A 19,455-nucleotide genomic window follows, 5' to 3' on the forward strand; every position below is an offset into this window, starting at 1 on the left:
CAACACTAAAGTACACGAAGAAAATTTTTTGTTAAGAAGAAGAAGAAGAAAATCAGAAAATTCGTAAGGAAAAATTCTGAAGAGTGAATAGTATGTATAGGCAAGAGGAACATATTTCGAAAGGTTGCAGCCCTTTCAGAATCTACACGACCATTAATGAATGTTTGCAACCTTTCAAATAGTACTGACTGAACCTGAAAGTTGCAACCTTTCATAACAGTCATTTCCAAAAACGGCGAAAAAATTAAATAAAACGGGAAAGTTTTTAAATCAAACTGGTCGTACGCGGATCTGCATCGGGTCGGGTTAATCAACTAAAAAGTTGAAATGTTTCGATTAATTTCAACGTTTCTGTTATCAACTAATTAATTGATAACATTTTGGCCATTTAATTTAATTAATTAATTAAATAAATAATTAAAATAAACTTTATCAAAAAAAAAATCAACGAAGCAAAGGGGGTCTCTCTTTCCAACCCTTTTAACAATTAATATGAATGTTTCTAATTTAAACTCTCATATTTTTTAATATGAGTGTTTCTATATTTAAACTCTCGTATTTTTCTTATATATATATATATATATACATACATATATATATATATATATATCTTTAAGCTTCTATGCCTAAATTACTATCGATATTTAAAAATATAAATTTTAAAAAATTCAACTATATCACATAAATTAATTAGAGAAAATAGTTGATAGAGAGTACTTGTATATTTAAATCTCCAGCAACTATTTGATACAAGAGCATACGTGGAGACAGCAGAATCATACATTAAATTTGTATCCACACATTATATTTATAGGTAATGAGAAAAGGCCATATTTGCGATGCCGATTCATAAATACCATGAAATTGTCCCCACATTTTAAGTCAAGTGGTACATATACATTAAAATAACATACATGACACATTATCCACTTTCATGTCAATGAATCAAATCATCAACTTGCAAATCTCAAAAAAAAAAAAAAAAACTACATATCAACAACTTTCTTATATTATTGAGCTATCCAAAAAAAAAAAAAAGAAGGGTAAATAAATAGTAAAAAATTAATCGTTGATTTTATTATATGATAATTAATTTCTTTTGTTAATTATGTATTACTTAAAGACAAATACGTACGTATTCAAAAAATATAGAGGATGGTCACTGTTATGAAAAAGTGAATCTAATATAGAAATTTAATTGATTTGATCTTTAGATTTTGTCTTTTGCACTCATTAAACATTTAAAACTATGGTTCAAAATTAATTCATATATATGTGAGAGGCGATACCTAATTTTAGAACGAAAACTAGAAAAGATATATTTAAGATTAAAATTTCTATTCTCGTTCAGAAAGGTACACCCAATCATTATTGTGTCATATAATATTTTGAATGCGAATTCACACATATATATTTAAATATGTTTTAAATATTATGACACTATGTATTCTATATGAGCATACATTCACGTGAACCCGATAATCTCTCCTAAGGCCCCATACTTTGAGGCAAATTAACGATGAATTTGAAAGTTAATTTCTATTTATTTATTTTTTGTCAGCACTTGAAAAATACCTATTAATAATTTATCTAAAAATAAAACAAATAAAGATAATTCTACATAACAACAATAACGACAACATATCAAGTGAGTAGACTTCAGAGAGGGTGGGACGAGGACGTACCTAGTCCTTACTTTTAATTTGATTGAATAGATAAACTATTTCTAATAAATCCTCAATCCAAAAATAATACATGCATTCGTATTTTCAAAACAATTATGTACTATCACACAAGCTAAAATACAGTAATATTATTTTAGAAAAAAAAGAGAAAATCTTGCCAATTTATTAGTGTACATAAATCTATTAAATCCTCAATCATAATAGAGTGTACTTTTGATGAATAGACAAAAGGCTTTGGTTATTCCACGTAACACAATATGCATTAGTATCCACAAGCATTTAGTTCTTGCAAAACAAATATGAGGTACATATTCTACCACAATTCCTTTTTTGTCTCCTCCACTTATATACAACTAAGCCATTATACAAATTTTAATTTCCCCTTCTTTACACTATACTACTACTCAAATTCATTAATTTTTTTCTTGTTTAATTTCCCAAAAAAGGGTAATGTTTTGCACTAACAATTCTTCTCTTTTTTGCTACTACAACTCCAAAAATTATTAGTACGTAGTATGAATGGGAAATGACAGATATTTCATCAGTTTTGCATCAAGATCAAGAAGAAGAAGAAAAAGCAAGATGTGAATGGGATTTTCATCTTTCTACTATTATTTCATCTTGTAATAATCTTAGTGGATCTGGTTGTGACACAATTGGTGTGTTGGAATTTGACCCTTGTGGTAATTTCCTAGCTTCTGGTGGTATTGCTAGGAAAATTCGAATTTACACCGTAAAGTCTATCGAGAGAGAAGGCGAGAGGCGTATCGGCGATGCGCCTCTCGCTTTAGATCATAGTAATGCATGTGATTTTTTTATTTGTACTCCGGCCAAACTCGGGAGTATAAAGTGGAAACCCGGTTTAGGGAGTCGGGTTTTAGGGTCGGGTGATTACGATGGAGTGGTTATGGAGTATGACCTAGAGAAAAAAATGCCCGTTTTCGAGCGTGATGAGCATGGTGGTAGACGGGTTTGGAGCATTGACTATTGTCATTCGGATCCGGTTTTGGGTGCATCCGGATCCGATGACGGAACCATGCAAATGTGGGACCCGCGGTGCGGTGACAATGGCAAGTGTTTAGCTATGGTACAACCTACCAAAGAGTATAGTACACCCGTGTGTTGCGTCGAATTTAATCCGTTCAAAGGTCCAATCGTAGCCGTTGGATGCGCTGACCGGAGGGTCTACGCGTATGATACGAGGAAAATGCTTGACCCACTCTTTGTCCTGGATGGACATGAGAAAGCAGTTACTTACATTAGATTTCTTGATGAACGTACTATTATTTCTTCGAGCATAGATGGTTGTTTAAAAATGTGGAATGCGGAGGACCAGAAGGTACTTCGCACCTACAAGGGGCATAGTAATAGTAGGAGGTTTGTAGGGTTATCGGTATGGAAATCGGGTGGATTAATTTGTTGTGGCTCAGAAAATAATCAAGTTTTTGTATACGATAAGAGATGGGGTGAACCAATATGGATGTATGGACGCGAACCAAGACATGAGCATGGGTTCGTTAGTAGCGTATGTTGGCAACAAAAGGACGAAAATCAATGCACACTCGTGGCTGGAGATTCAGATGGTGTTTTACGAGTTTTTAATGGCAAGAGGAAATGACTATATATATATTCACTCAAAATCTAATAAGTATAGGCAAAATGTGTAATATTATTTCATGAGAAGTCAATCGTGGCCAATACAACAAGGTAACACATTTTCTTTTTCTTTTTCAATTATTCTTCTAATTAATACAGGAATTGTTCACCACTTACATTTGTCTGAAATAGATATATAGAGGATATGATTCTATAGAAAAATATCTGAAGAAATTTAAATTGCAATGCTATATAGTTTATTCCTTTTTCCCTCTTTGTTAATTAGTTAATTGTAATAAAAGGGAATAATAATTACGGACACATCTTTATAGAAAAGATAAATATGTCTGTTCTGCTACTGAACTTTATAACGAATATATTCTCTTATATATAGTTTTTCTAAATTTTTTTTTTTGCTATTGAAGACGGTACAGATACGTAAACTAAAGGCCGATCGATTTGTGTGCCATTAATTAAACAAAAAAAACTTAAAATACAACGTACGTTTAATTTTCCATTCATCATTTTTTTTTTACTAAAATACTTGTGTGCAATAAAAATCATGCAACAGATGTTAAAACCACATATTTATCACTTTGAAAGGTTTAAAAACCTTAATATAGAGTCTGATAATTTGATATAAAGAAGTTGTTAATCATCATTTGACCTCATATCGGAGGTTCTCTCTTGAAAAAAGTTTTACATTCAATTACAACTGGCTAAACACTAATATATTTAAGAAATGCAAATTATATTACGTCAGTTAATACAAGAATCCCTATTGAAAAGGGTTTAACAAAAAAAGATTATAAAATATTATGTGTAAGCACTAATTTAATCATCCTCGTAGACATTCCTCTCATTTATACTAGTATAAAACGCTTGAATATTAATTTATTTGATTTCGTTTTTATTGGAATAGTGAATTTTATCTTATTATTATAAAATATTGAATATCCGTACTTCTTCATCTTCTTTTCCAATTAGGTAACTCACCCGACTTCACTAATAAAATAATTGTTCAAGAAACTGTTAATAAAGAATGTCACTTAAAATATTTTTTAATCAAAAGATTAATAATAGTATTATGTATACTAATTTGAACTAACTTATTAGAGATATATATTAAAAATTTAAATACCTTTAATAAAATTTCTTATGACATAGTTGACAGAGACTAAAATGTTAGGTTTGCATGCGTTGCTCGAATGAGACTATTTGAATTTTTTAATGTTTATTTATATTTATATACTTGTAATAAAATAAAGTAAAAGACAAGAATTTTAATGTATTTTGAATTGAAAAAAAAATGTACTGTTTTGTCGGTCTTTGTGAATTGTGCGGCTGTAAAACATTCTCTCTTTAATAATTTAATTAATTAGTAGAAGAAAATATGAAATTTGCTAAAGAAAAATGATAGTAATTAACTTTTCTTCCACCTCTTCATACGAATGACATTTCTACCTCAAAATGTGACTATGAAGTATAGTATTTTAGAGTTGGATCGAAGCTTTTCTATTAGTTGATTGATGTAAAACTTTTTACTTATAATTAAATAATATTTTTTACTAAATTAAAATAGTATAAAACTCTAAACAATACATATTATACGTAAATAATAATTCTTTTCATATTTATTAAGTTTCAATTTCATAGTATTTATCAATTGAAACTAAAAGCACCTCACTCTAATTATTCAATGCAAGCGAACATCATCACAACTTCATATACGACTTGATTTTACTTGTCTTATCATTTTTATTTATTTCTTTAACAAACTTATTTAAATTGCAAATAATTGAATCTAACAACGTCAAATCAAGACAAATGCCTAATAAAAACACATTATGTTCTCTCTTATTCTTATTAATATTACATATTATAAGTATTATTCTTATTTATTTATTTATTTATTGCCTTTTAAATTATTTGACACCCAACATATATTTTACTAAAAAGGAAAAAGCAGAAGAAAAAAAACAATTTAAAATTTTAGATAAGTTTTTCCCTCTGTCATTCTGACATCCATGTCACATTTTATGTTTGGAATGTAGGAATCAATTTTCAATCATTTTATCCAAATATCGAAAAATCTTATCTTTAAATTTTTGGTGTGTAGGCACCAAAGACACTGACACTGACTACAACACCACTAGCTAGTTATAAATTTTTATTATTTTGTAACATTGTTATAAAAGATATTCAATATCACTAGACTATAAATATTTGATCGTATCGTTAAAATTCGTATACATTGGACTTCTCAAAAGTCGTGATCCACTAAATTATAAGTAATCATTAGACTTAAAAAAGTAGATAGTCAATAATTTAAAAATTAAAAGTAGTGGTTTTCAATAATTTCAAAAAGAATCAAATCTTCATATAAAAGCCTAGCTAAATTTAAGTGGATTTGTTCATAAGTATATATTGAGTCACTTAAGTTATATAGGAATTTACGATAAGAGTTAAGAATAACAATTTTTTTTATTATCTAAAGTTGAATATTCACTAAAAATAACAAAACAAATGATATTTGTTGAGAAATGCAATAACACATGAATACTATTTTCATTTTGTATCTTGGTTTATTACATATGAATTTGTATTCGAAACTCTTTGAGATATGTTTCTGATTGTTGGATTAAGTAATTTCTTTATTATTGGAACATTCTCTCTTATACTATCTTATATTTAAATTCACTATTAATAAAGGATTCCTCATCGTTGCACCAATTGATTTTTGAGTGTGTTTTATATTTCAAGTCACAAAATAGTTTTATGAAATAGCAAAGTTGCAACCTCTAAAAATCATATGGATGATAAAGTGCAACCTCATAGTACTCCAAGTAATTAAATGTCACAATTAAAGATTCTATAGGTTATAATTAATACAACCAATAATTTAATTTTGTTGTGTGTATTATGTATGTCTTACGTATATATTTTGCATGCCACTCACTTTACTAAATTATTATGCCTAGCATGGGATAGCTAGGCACTAGCTACCAACTAAAGTTGAGAATTTGAAGTGAATTTTATAAAGTTCATGTTTAAGCAATTGAAGAAGATGGTTACGTGCTACCAAACATCGCGAAGGATTCAATGAACGTATTGAAACTTAGCAACACAAACAATTCATTGAATGATTGTTAGCTATATTGGAGTCAGTGAACGTGTTAAAACTTAACAACACAAACAATTCATTGAATGATTGTTAATTATATTGGAGAGTTCAAAAACTGATAACGTGTAACTATTTAAACGCTTCATATACTTCTACTTGAGGAAAATATGTAAGAGATAGTTAAAGGTGTGGAGATTTGAGGCATAACTATAATAACCAAAATCAAACAAAATGAAATTTGATTTATCGATAATGAATTTAGGTTCAAAAATAATATTTCATTATAAACTTAATTATTCTTGTAATATTAACTTGGGAGGAGACCATAAACTTCAAATTCAAAATCCGCTTTGTCCGGTGCAAATCAGATTTGTTTTTGGGTTAACATACACATTTATGTTGAGGTGTCGAGGGCAGGTGACAATTTATTTGTCCCTTCTTTTACATATCTCCTTGAATTTTAACTTTTATTTTTTATCCTTTAACAAACTAAACTTATGTCAAGTATAGCATAAGTTCTTTAGAGGCTTTAGTCATATGAGGCATAACTTGAGAGATATTATGATACAAAACCATATACTTATAACCCGCTGAAAAAGTTTTTTGTTACGAGGAGCATAAGTTAATGACCAGCACAAACTAAGAGCATACCTGCCCATGACCCAAAGTTTTTTAAATGAGTAAACTCTATATATGGCAACATTTTTTCACAATACAACATGTGTTGCTAATTTTACAAAAGTCATGTAACTCCTCTTTTTTTCCTATCAAGATACAATATAGATGGAACAAAAAAAAAAAGATGTATGAGCAATTTAGGATACAGTTCTTTGCCTCATCCATTTAGTAGCTGACCATTTCTCTCCTGAGAGTACTTCACATCCTCCATGTAGACTATCAGGGTCAGATTGTCCATCAAGCCCCTAAAAGGAAAAAACAGCATTGATCAAGTGGAATTCATGGTTTCAGAAAGAAAAAAAGGTTTTAAAGATGATAGATATATAAGAACTAATATGAAAACTGAGAAATCCCCGAGTGCTAGTAGCACACGGTTTGAAACTCGGATGAAGTACCAGCACCTCTCTATCTTTCTCTACTTACATACCAGACTTTTATCTGTGGCAAGATTCAAACACGTGACCTGTGCCTCATTCATACATCATGCGCCCGCTCTAATTACTAGACCAAAGCTCTGGGAGGGGCATAAGGGTCCCAATAACACACCTGATGTCCCTTTAGTAACATTCCTCCATTTCATTCTTTCTTTTTCCAGAATGCTTTGCCATGGTTTCTACAGTCTTTTGCCATGGTTTCTTCACTACCGCTATTTCTTTCCTTTTTTTTCCCGATCAGTTTTGGAATGTTTTTCCTTGAGCCAAGGATCTATCGGAAACAACCTCTTTACCTCCCAAGATAGGGTAAGGTCTGCCTACACCTCTACCCTCTCCAGACTCCACTTGTAGGTCTACACTATGTTGTTGGTACTCTGCGGCAGAAGCTTTTATGTATAAAATTCTAATACATGTTCAAAAATAAGTAACTCTGTGTATCCAGTAAATAAATGAAACAATAGTCTCATATCCCATCTAGTCCAAACGATGCACAAAGGAACTAGATTCAATTAAGGAGACTTTGGCTAGAAATATTGAGTGTGTGACACATTATGGATGCCAGGTCAAATGACTAACAAGATGTCGCAGTTCTTAAAATCTTAAAGCAACTAGGCCAACATTTTCAAAGTACTTAAGAGGGTTCCATAGATGAATTTTTCGTCAAAAGTTCCAGCGAAAAGGTTTATAGCAGGTGAAAATACTAACCATACTCCAAAAAAGAACAGCATCTCCTTTCGTAGGTTTTACACATAACCCTTGGATCATTTTGCCGCCACAGCTACATTCACCAGTGCCAGCCTGATGACAGCATTTGAAATTAAAACACAGGCATGAAATTAGAAACCTGGGGGAAAAAAGATGCGCAAAAGATAGGGGAAGGCAACCAAAGTTGGTGGAATCGACATGTACGGTCAGGTAAACCAGAAAAAATGGAAAAAGAAACATATATGGCCTGGTAACACATTTCCAGGGAACAGCATACATAACAAGACAAATTTCACTTCTGGCCCGGAAGTGAAAGCTTAATTTTGGGAATTTCTCCCTGAAATGTTGTGCTCAGTAGACTTAGCACATAATCATATCTGAAATAAGCCAGTTCAATCCTTTCAAAACGCGGTAAACAAAATCAAACAAAACCTTAACAACTCAGTAGACTTTTTATACCCTCCACCCTTTTTTTCCCAACTCCTATACTGCCTCTCGGACCGCGCAAACTATTCCCATGCCTACACCCTTATCAAATTGCAAACCACCATTCAAATCTGTACTAGCTACCACTAGTTATACAATAAATATAGAAATGTGAGAAGATTATAGGCTGTAATATTTGATTTAATTCGTTTAGACAATTTAGGATTACAATTATTTTGCTCGGATAAAATAATGGTTTAATGTTATGCTCATGATAAAACAAGGGAAAATTTAGTATGCGAATTACAGCAAATACTGGCATGATATACAGTAAAGCTAAAATCACCAAAACTTGAACTTTCAAGTGTCACGTCTTTCAATTATGAAACAGAAAGAAATCAAGTTTCCAATCTTTTGGAATATAGACAAAAAATGGAATGTTTATTGATTTCTGCAACATAAAATCAATTCAAACTTATCTTCAAGCAACATTCGCAAGAAATACAGAAGAACAATAATTGCAGCAGAAAATTCTTGACAGCAGTGAGCAATCACAAACCCTCAAGAAACTAAATATTAGAAAAGCAAACAAATTCCTCCAGAAACTACTGATTAAGCAATTTTTGTTCTTTTTGTTCACAGGGCGTCCACCCAAAATTTGTAGACTTAGCATACATCAAATAAAAGGAAAAGTATTTGCAACTAAGACTCGGCATGTTCCTCATATAACAGATAATTCTTCCATCAACAAATGCAAAGGGCAAAAAGATGATATAATTGGTTAACACAAGGTTATGGACAAGTTCCAGCACCATATAAATGTCTACATCCAAAGCAGCTCCATTCAAAATTATACAAATTTTGCATGGAACCCCCTAGTTAAGTGATCAAATATTGATTCATATGTTGAAAATACGCACATAGCACTTAAATTGATAGTACAGAGACATGAAGCTTTCATTAAATACCAGGATTATGAAGTGTCAGTACAAATAATTTTTGTTCCTTAATTATTTGACTGAATATGACAAAGGCATCCAACAATAGATTCATTTCATACAATTTAAGTTGAGTACTCTACCAGAGAAAAGTAATACAAAAAAGAAGTTATTAATCAAGGTTTCATCATTCATGAGTGATTACCATAGGAAAGTATGTTTCTCCCCCCTCCACATTGTCACTCAAATACATGAGCATTGTAGCAATTCTTTGACCTCCACGCTTTACATTAAACTGCAAAATAAGCAAGTATTTCTCTCATTTTGAGAAGAGAAATAGACAAACAGAGCAATAAGCCAATAATAAAAGTGACAAACTATTGAGAAAGAACTTACACTATCAGAGAAATAGTCATGATGGGCTCTATAGAACTGATTCTTTTCATACCTGTGCTTCTGCAGATGTTAGCCTTGATATTGACATATATTAGCCAGCCATCTCACAATGGTAAACTGAAAAACCAAATGTCATAATACATACCTTAACACTTGAATGAGTTCCCCATTTTCTACTGGTATTTGAGAATACACAGAAATTCGTTTTTCAATTGCCTGAAAATTACAGGAACACAAAGAATTTCACCAACATAAGACCAAAATTGTCAAATACGAGTGACCACATAATCAAAATGTCCTATACAGTAAAACATTCAATTGTAAACACTCGGAAAAAGAGCAGGTTAAAAATAAAAATAGGATACCCAATGGGATAATAATACATTGTTAACTTGAAAACATAATGACAAAGTAACATATCATGTTATGCTTCAGCAAGGGAACAGAGAACAAGAGAACGCTTTAGAGGACCTTGAGCTGTACGGACCTGTATCATGGGATACTTCCTCTCATCAGGGTTCAGAAACATACCAGAACTTGTTCTGACATCACTCTTAACTCCCTAGTGAAAAGAAGAAGAAGAAGCTATCAATCAAATTGGACTTCAAGCACTAAAAACAAGGAAGAAGAAAGTGACAAATCACAATCATAGCATTTCATAGAAACTACAGTTGTATAAGATCAAACCGCAAAGGAAGAACTTTCTAAAATTTCAAATCATGTAGCTTAGATCCAAAGAAATAGCATAAAAGATGATTTCATCTATCTAGTTGATTGACAAAGGATTGAGGTAGACTAGTCTTTCAGAGGGCAATGACAAACCTAAAAATAGAGAAGTCATTTAACTTTTGAAAAAGCACGTTCATCGTATGAGAAGTCCTATTCATCTATATGATTGTTGCCATATTCCTCAATAACTCGCTCCTTCAAAGTTCAAACTAGGAAAGCTAAAGCATATCTTATATTTCCTCGTTAAGTTTTTTTTCCTTGAGGAGAGAGAGCTAATGACCTACCTTTTCTGGATGAAGTATAGGATTTCATTAACAAGCATTCACGAGATACAAATAAGTATTAAAAAAGGACATAGCTCCTGTGAAGTTTGATTCTGAAACTCGTAAAACAGAAGGAGCTAACAAAATTCATAAGCTGATCAAATTATTTACTGTGCACAATTTGCACAGAAGGTCCACCACACACCCACAGTCTTTTAAGGAATGACTAGGACTTGAGATTCCATCAAAGCATCTGTAGTTCCTCTCCTCCACATGCTCCAGGGAGTGCAGGCTGGGATCATTTGCCAAATAACCTTCATGGCTTTTACAACTCTCCATTGTCCCAACTAATGTAAGCATCTTTGAGACTGCAGTGCATTACTGAAATACCCCTAAAAGACACAAAACATATTACACATGTCCTTTGCCATAGGCAGTGAAGAAAGAGGTAATATTCAGCTTCTTCTGTACATTAGTATTGGTTGCACATAATGACTCCTCTCTTAATCAGATTGTCCTGTGTAAAGAAGGCTTTAAGTAATTCTATCTGACTGCAGGAGGCTACGTTAGTTGGCACTTGTTTTCCATATCATGGAGCCATTCTTCAATATTATGTTGTTCCCGTAATGGTTGGTATAAAACATGCTTTAACAATGAACTTCCCTTTTTCACTATTGCCCCATTTCAACCTGCCCTTTACCTGAACTCCTGAAGATGAAGTCTTACGCTCATCCAGCTTAGTCAAATAACTCCATCAAGCTGTCTTCTCCTAAATACAATGTTGCATGAGTTGCTAATAGTAGCCTATGTCTTACAAACAGAAACAACTCAAGGAATTCCTCTTTCAAGGTGCACTTGCATAACCATTTATCATGTGAAATCTGATCTGTTCCCTATACCCTACTGTGAAGCACACATTTGAACTAAATTCCTCTACGCTAAATACAGAAAATGGGTAGAACTGCCACAAAAGAAATACAAATTGAGGTGGTATTTGAAAGTCAGTGCTCTTCTAGAGACAAACTTCAAAGCAAAAACTCTAACTTGAACATTACACCAGAGTACTTTTATAGGCAAAAGTAACTTACTGTTAAGAAATTGTGGAAACTCACCAGCACATTTATTTAATAGAAGTACGGAAATCAAAACTACCAAAAGGATCATAATAGATGCTGCATATGAGAGAGTGATTTTGCATAGTGAGCATACCTTCCCAGTTTTTGCATCTACAACAGTGGAAACATGAAGGCGAGGAATGGCAATCGATCTAAGATAATCACATTCCTGTGAAGGCAATATGATATACATTTCCCAAATTATCACTATGAATAGATGGTACTTTTAAAAATTAATAAAGCTACCAAGATTTCGCAAAAGACCTAGTAATATCATCCATCTATTTGATAGCACATCTAAAGATCAGGATTAGTGTATTAATATTCTATTCCACATCTTCACCTCGTTTCCCGCCTCTCCCATCCATCCATCTGTGAATATGGCCAAGGCATAACACTCGATTGTTCAATTGAAATTCATAATTAACATTCTTAAGTGACTTTTCACACTTGATTTCTTCTTTTTCTTTTTTTCTTTTTCATGGTTTGTGAACAAAAGACACAACAATGTTGCCAAAAGAAACAGTGACCAATTAAGCATAATGAAATATGTTCTCCATAGTGCTAAACTAAATTAACTAAATATGTCTCACTTTGATTATCAAATAGAAGTTGTCAGTAGTTCTCAATCCAAAGAGAAGCTAATTACAAAGTTTCTGAATTCACAGATGCTTCTGGATCTGATATATATTGGGGAAACCCAAGATGCAATTGAAGTCTATCTATTGGAATTTGGTAAATAAAAATGCATATATTATTGGTAAAATTGAAGCAAGGACCATAAAAGAACCTCTAAAAATTCTACATTCCAGCTTTTTATGATGGTGGTGTTCAGTCCAGCTTGCCCCACCTCGACTATTTCACTAGGTACCTTGCTATCTCCCACCAGCATAGACCATCCGGCAACTTTGCCACTAAGGCTTAGGCAGATAAAAAAGCACATAGTGGTTTTGTCTCTGCTGGAATTTAGACCCTGATCTCTATGATTTGAACTCACTTCATTAACTAAACCACACCCTTAGGTGCAAATACACTACCACATATATTATCAACCATGACTTATTTTTTAATCAGTTATATTATCAACCAAGATTTTATCTCACCAAAAACATGTTAAGCGTATTACTAAGAGAAATAATATATTATCAAATAACATAGAGATATGCAATGATAGGAAGGAAGATAATAGAAAAAGAACTGGCCTACCTCCGCACTTAAGAAGTTGTGAAATAATACAATTCTTGGTTTCCAACTAATTATTTCAGGCTTCACCTGCAGCAGCATTATGACAAATTACATAATTAAAAAATGAAGCAGTAACTGACATCCATACAGCTGGTCAGTTTAAGTTACAGAAAAACATAGTCCAATATGGATGGATTTTCTCTAAGGCACATTCTTCTAGTTCTCAGCTGAGGAAAAAATTGACTGGTTCATCTAAGTCTGAGAATGTCAAAAGAGATTCTCCATTTATTTGTTCAAAACAAAAAACGAAGACCATACATATATATGAAGATGACTTTCTCATTTCCTGAGAAGTGATTCTAGAGGACACAGTCTGGTACTCTAAACCAAGTAGGTTCTGCTGGTCAAAACATAGACAGAACAAGAAACTCAATTTCATGAGAACATGTGTCGGTCGTTACATATAACTGATATTCTCGGAGATCTGAAAATCACATTCTGTTCATTCACCTAAGACCTTACCTGATTAACATGTCACCATCTAAAGACTGGTTGAACATTTGCATACACAAACCTCATCCCCAGTGCCAACCTACTTGACTAGCATGGATACTAGGAAGGCCAAAAAGGTGAACATTTTTTGTTGGCTACTTGCATGGGAAGAAGTCATTGGAAGAGGGAACATGGCTAAATATATGTCTACCAGCAGTATTTACCAGTACATCTTACTATAAATCGTACATTAGATGGCTTAGAGTTGAGAAAATGCAACCCAAAAACGATAACATTAGTTGCTAAGAACTCATTCCGAAGATAAAATACAACCTAATACCATTTCTATCACGCAATTATGTATTTCTTGTTTTTAGGTATTTTCCGACTACAATCATGCAAATGGCAACAATTTCAAACTGTTGTATAGTTTCACTGACAAATCACAGAAGTTGAGAAAACAACAGAGACCATTTGCTTGGACTTACATATCCTACACGCAGTGCTATGGCATCTTTGTCATGAGGCCAATTAGAGATTCCTGAACTCAAACAAAAATGATTATTGAATTGAAAAGTGAATATGTCAAAGTATCAAATAAAATATAAATCAAGTTCCAAAATCATTTTAAATATACAGATACAATTATGAAGTTTTAAGTTTCTAATTCAGGGTTAGTTACTAATTTTCTTGTACATATCAGGTAAGTTGCTATGTAAACAAACTTATACAAAATATTCTCTAATTAATTTGTTTTTCCAACTACATTTATTATATAGTACCGTGCACTTCAAGAAAGAGTTTATGGAAATTATGCCTAGCTTCTTAGTGCCTGGACAGAAGCAATGCCTCAAGAGTGAGAAGCGCCCAACTCATGCTGCACCAAGCTTCAATGCTTGAGTGCACCTCAATCTAGCCTTTAACAACATAGAGCACATGCAAGCCTAAAAACATTCACAGAACAACACAAACCTCTTGCTAACGGAAAATTGCTGCCAGCTAAACTTGCATGCTTTCCACCAAAAGAAAATTCTCTGTCTGCAGGAAGTCAGTTACAAGAACTTACATTAGATTAGAGTACATTCTAAAGGAATACTAAGAACATCTCAAGTAATGACTACAATTAACATCTGGAGTGAAGCAGAATAAGGAGTGCTTAGACTAGAAGATCTTACAGTGTTGGTACTTCAAAAGAAAATTGTTTTCGATGAAGAACGCTAAAAGATAAACATAACAATTACTCCTGTTCCGGATCCATGGTCAAAAGGGATCACAAGGAGCAAGTAATGAGTTCACAAGGTTTGTTGGTTACATCATTGAAAATGGCAATAGAGCATATATTTTGAAAGGCATATAGTCTGGGGAGACGCATGCTGTTTAATGCACGCTATTGTATATGTGAGAAGCGCAGCAATGACTGATCTAACAGGGAAAGAAAAAAAATGGGACATAAGGTCCGGGAAGGTAATCCAGAATTCAGAGTCAAAGAAAGTCAGGAATCCTTTCCTAGAGTTTATAATCTAAACATAGAGGAGAAGGGGAATGTGAAGGTTGATAGGGGCCGGTTGGCTACAAGGATTTTTACCGAAAAAAGTTGGGGCAGCAACACTGACGAGTAGAAGAAAATATGGAATACGAAGGCGCCATATATGTGACCTTCTTCACGTGGTGTGTGGCACAAAACACAACCCACACAGCCGATAATCGAAGGAGCTCTGGCTTGAAAAAGAATCCCATGGCCGACAATCTGAAAGAAAGGACTATGGTGAGTTCGTGTATGTGCAAGAGTGCTGAGAGGACACTAACCATCTCTTGTTGCATTACGCGAGGTCATTCAACTGTGGGATCATATCTCCTCAGCACTTTAATACTAGTTGGATTGCTATCAAGAACAATCTGAGATTGTAGGGAGATAGAAGAGGCCAAAAATTAGAATGAACAGATAGCAGTTATGAAATAGAAACACTGAGCATTTTATGGACAATATGGAAGGAGAGAGACAGAAGATTGATCTGTAGCACAGATCAGCAAGTGGGAGTATGAAGTGATCAGATCTGTTTATTTATACATTAAATATGAAGAGAAACTACTTTTGTGCATTGATAATTGCGTAAGACCAGTAGAAAAGGGAGAAAATGTCTGACACGTGCTGTGAATGCTTTAAAAACCACCTTGGATCATATTTAAGGAATAATTACAAGGAAAAATGAAAGCAGAGAAAGATCTCATGTGAATCATCAAAATACTTTTTCCTCATTCTATAACAGCATTCTTGTTTTCTCTCAACTTCAATAAAGTCTTCCTTAATTATTTACTATGAAAACTCTTGCCTAATTTTACCAAGCTTAAGCACAAAATGACGTGTCAAAAGCTTTCAACTAGCTACAGTATGAATTAAGAATCCCTGAAATGAACTTTGATATTGCACCCACTGGAATCTCATTGAAAAGTAGAAACTACAATAACTACAAAAGAAAGGACTAATTAGAGTGAGCATTTACTACTTTCACTAAGATGAGCTGCCAAAAATGTTTAAATCGTTAGTTAAAAAATCCACCAATAGTGTACCTTAATAGTAAGATAATTCATAGTGATTATTTGGTATTGCACAGAGTGTAACATGGAGGACTGGTTTGATTTTAGATACCACAGCAACTATGAGTGAGAAGACTAATGGAGAAACCGAGAAAATATTAGACCCTCCAAGAACATAAAAGAAAAAACAATCATTTAAAATAATGTACTATAAACCAAGAAAAGTTACCCAGTGAGTCCTCCATCCTACGAATAAATGCTAATTGAATTAAAGCTCCTGCACATCATGCCACAAAAATTCATCAGTTTCCATTCAGCAACAAGCCAACCAGGAAAACCAAAAGTCCATATCTGTAAAAATTGAAATATGTTCTCTATCCTTTAAAACTGTGAAATCCCAGAGAGCCAGTGGCGAAATATTCGGAACTCGATGGGGGCTCACTTTTCTACCCTTGTCCACTAATATACGAGGCTTTCATCAGCAATAGGGTATGAACCCATGGCGTCAAAATATGTATTCTATTATCAGAATAGAAGACGGGAAACAGAGAAAATCCAAAGTTTAAGCAAATTCATAAATTTCTTTTTGAAGGAAAGACCACAAAGGTATGGTCAAGGACCAGAAAGATAACTTTTACTTCCTTCAGCATTTTAAGTTGAACAACGAATTATATAGTTGTCCATGCTACTGAAAAACGAAATGAAAGAAACCAGCATGTATCTTTTCCAAAGATTCATCCAATATCTGATGGTTCATGCTCCTACAAGTTTCTTAAATGCTTTCTTTTATAATTGTCTCTGCTGTGCTTATGTTTTATTGTCCAGGACTCTCATTTTCTAATCAAGTTAATAGTTAATGATAGCAAAGCTTATTGTGTTGTGTCATCTAATCCATGAACAAAAAAGAATGAAATTTTGATCATACTGTAAGCTTCAGAAATCAATGGTATTCATCTCATAAAAGCACCAATTTTTAGTTTTGCATTACCTCACCCTTATTAATAAGAACCTTATATTAATCAATGGACGTTCATAAACATAAGAAGTACTGGTGATTATACTAGAGAATTATGGTTTCGGGGGATGATCTAAAGTTAAAAGAACTCCCCTGAACTAACTGTAAGACATTACAGCTTCACAGGGGGAATAATACTAATTGCCTTATTCCCACTACACCATAATCTGAACCAAAATCAAAAAGCAATGAAGCTAATCAAAAGTAAACTTCCCCTCAAACCCAATTAAATATTTGAAAATTCATAGTTTTAAATAAGAACCTAGCCATCTGTTATTATCTTTTGTTATCCTTTACAGAACTACTACCAATTTTCCCAGCTTAAGTGAAGTCAGTTCATTCAAAACATCCCTATAATACCATTACTTCAACCACACTCATAAATCAACTGTTCCACCACGCCATACAAACAATTCACACTAAAATCTTATCTTTAGTAAACAATCAGCATTTCCTTTTTTTTTTCTTTTTCTCCTTAAAATACCAATCAAAAAATGATGATAAGAGTATCAAACTCCCCAAAACAAACCAGAAAAATCCACTTCAAAATGTAAATTTAGAAGAAGAAAAAAACAAAAAAAATACCATCCTAATCAAGAATGATCATCACAGATCAAACCCCAAGTACCCCCTCCACCACCCCACCCCTAAAGATTCATTCTTTAAAGTTTAAACCTCCATTTCCAAAACAAACACACATATGTATCACCATTTTAATTTTTTCCCTTGTTTTCTTCTTTTTTTTCCACATGGGATTTTTAATTAGTCCAGATTAACTCCAATCCAATCAAGTAATCAACACCACTGATGATTACTATGATCGAAACGGCAAATGCCGGAGGAGACAAATCAAAAAATTAAAAAAAAAAAACCCGACACATTCAACAGAAACATACACAAAATATAAATTGCATATATAAAAGAAATTTCACCGAGAATCATTCCACAGGTGACAAGTGTAAGCAGCCCGAAAACAATTCTCATCGTTGTCGCCATCTTTTAATGCAAAAATTTCCACTTCCGTAGAAATCTGAACTGAAAAATAGAGAAATTTGTTGTTTTGGTTTTCAATTTTGATTTTAGAAAATTGTCGATTGGACTGTTTTGGGAGTATTTGTAAAGTGAAAAAATGGTAGAACCAAGAGAGACGTCTTGCAATTTTTCAATACAGATATATTGTACATTGTGCATGGATGTTTGTACGTCAACTTTTGTAGTCCATAGATTTGGCTCTAGTCATGGTTTTTGTGTTGGATTTAGATTTAAAAAGTATATAAGATATCAATTTAATGATTATTATGTATATATAAAAATAAGAAATGTGTTTGTTATTCAATTTAACTAACAAAATAAAAAGAGTGTGATTGTTAAATAATGGCAAATATCAGTAATCATTTCTTCTAAAATTGCAACTTATGATCATACATCATTTATTAATAGTTAAAATTTTATTATTTACATGATATATCATATTAATGAATATCATGTAAATAATATTTAAGACACCATATTACATCTTATACATTTATTAATTAATAATTTATGATATAACAATTAATTACGAGTGATAATAGATTTAAATTAATTAATGTTAAATTAATATATCATGTAAATAATATTTAAGACACCATATTGCATCTTATACATTTATTAATTCATAATTTATAATATAACAAATTAATTACGGGTGATAATAGATTTGATTAAATTAATTAATTTATTATTAATGCATGTAAGAGAAAGTTCAAAAAAGATAGTAGATTTTAGGTTTAGCAAACATAAAAATTATATTTGTATGTTATAGTTATAATTTGTATAATTGCGCTTCATAACATAAAGTGTTTGTTATGACTATTAATATGTATATTTCGTATACATATACATAAAAATCTATAGTTATATATTTTGGTAGACTTATACATAAAAATTTGTCATGTCTTGATCTGTATATTGATCTATATACATACTAAAATATAGTAATTGTATATAAACAAAAGTGCTACATACATAAATAGATTGTACAAAAATGTCTTGTTATGTATAACTATGAAAAATATACAAAAAACATTGTATATAAACAATAGGTTGTATACCGAAAAGGTAATTGTATACCGAATGGGTTCCGCCAGATGGCAAAAC

General features: G+C 32.3%; 2 protein-coding genes across 4 annotated transcripts; one reads left to right on the forward strand and one right to left on the reverse strand.

Moving 5' to 3' along the window:
• Positions 1-1,915: 1,915 nt before the first annotated feature.
• Positions 1,916-3,548, forward strand: LOC107003271 (WD repeat-containing protein RUP2-like). The gene has a single exon (XM_015201575.2). It carries the CDS (start codon positions 2,212-2,214, stop codon positions 3,301-3,303), a length of 1,092 nt encoding a protein of 363 aa, XP_015057061.1. The 5' UTR covers positions 1,916-2,211; the 3' UTR covers positions 3,304-3,548.
• A 3,497-nt stretch (positions 3,549-7,045) lies between these two features.
• Positions 7,046-18,546, reverse strand: LOC107003112 (prolyl 4-hydroxylase 1). Of its 3 annotated transcripts, none has more exons than XM_015201371.2 (12): positions 18,249-18,546; positions 16,531-16,578; positions 14,739-14,804; positions 14,255-14,307; positions 13,296-13,361; positions 12,184-12,258; positions 10,470-10,544; positions 10,128-10,198; positions 9,983-10,034; positions 9,792-9,881; positions 8,223-8,315; positions 7,046-7,328 (listed from the first exon to the last, which is right to left on the reverse strand). In XM_015201371.2, exons 1-12 carry the CDS (start codon positions 18,310-18,312, stop codon positions 7,221-7,223), a joined length of 861 nt encoding a protein of 286 aa, XP_015056857.1. In that variant the 5' UTR covers positions 18,313-18,546; the 3' UTR covers positions 7,046-7,220. The 3 variants fall into 3 exon arrangements, with proteins under 3 accessions (XP_015056857.1, XP_027768994.1, XP_015056858.1); XM_027913193.1 differs by lacking the exon at positions 18,249-18,546 and adding an exon at positions 17,902-18,201; XM_015201372.2 differs by lacking the exon at positions 18,249-18,546 and adding an exon at positions 15,573-15,662.
• Positions 18,547-19,455: the final 909 nt, after the last annotated feature.

The sequence above is a fragment of the Solanum pennellii genome, chromosome 11 (assembly GCF_001406875.1).
Source record: "Solanum pennellii chromosome 11, SPENNV200".
In the NCBI taxonomy this organism is placed as follows: Eukaryota; Viridiplantae; Streptophyta; class Magnoliopsida; order Solanales; family Solanaceae; genus Solanum; species Solanum pennellii.

Coding starts and splice junctions, on each gene's coding strand:
- LOC107003271 (XM_015201575.2), top strand. CDS start 2,212: ATGACAGATATTTCATCAGTTTTGCATCAAGATCAAGAAGAAGAAGAA.
- LOC107003112 (XM_015201371.2), bottom strand. CDS start 18,312: ATGGCGACAACGATGAGAATTGTTTTCGGGCTGCTTACACTTGTCACC. Junction 12,259..13,295: donor ACAACTTCTTAAGTGCGGAG/GTAGGCCAGTTC, acceptor TTGCCTTCACAG/GAATGTGATTATCTTAGATC. Junction 9,882..9,982: donor ATGACTATTTCTCTGATAGT/GTAAGTTCTTTC, acceptor CTTATTTTGCAG/TTTAATGTAAAGCGTGGAGG.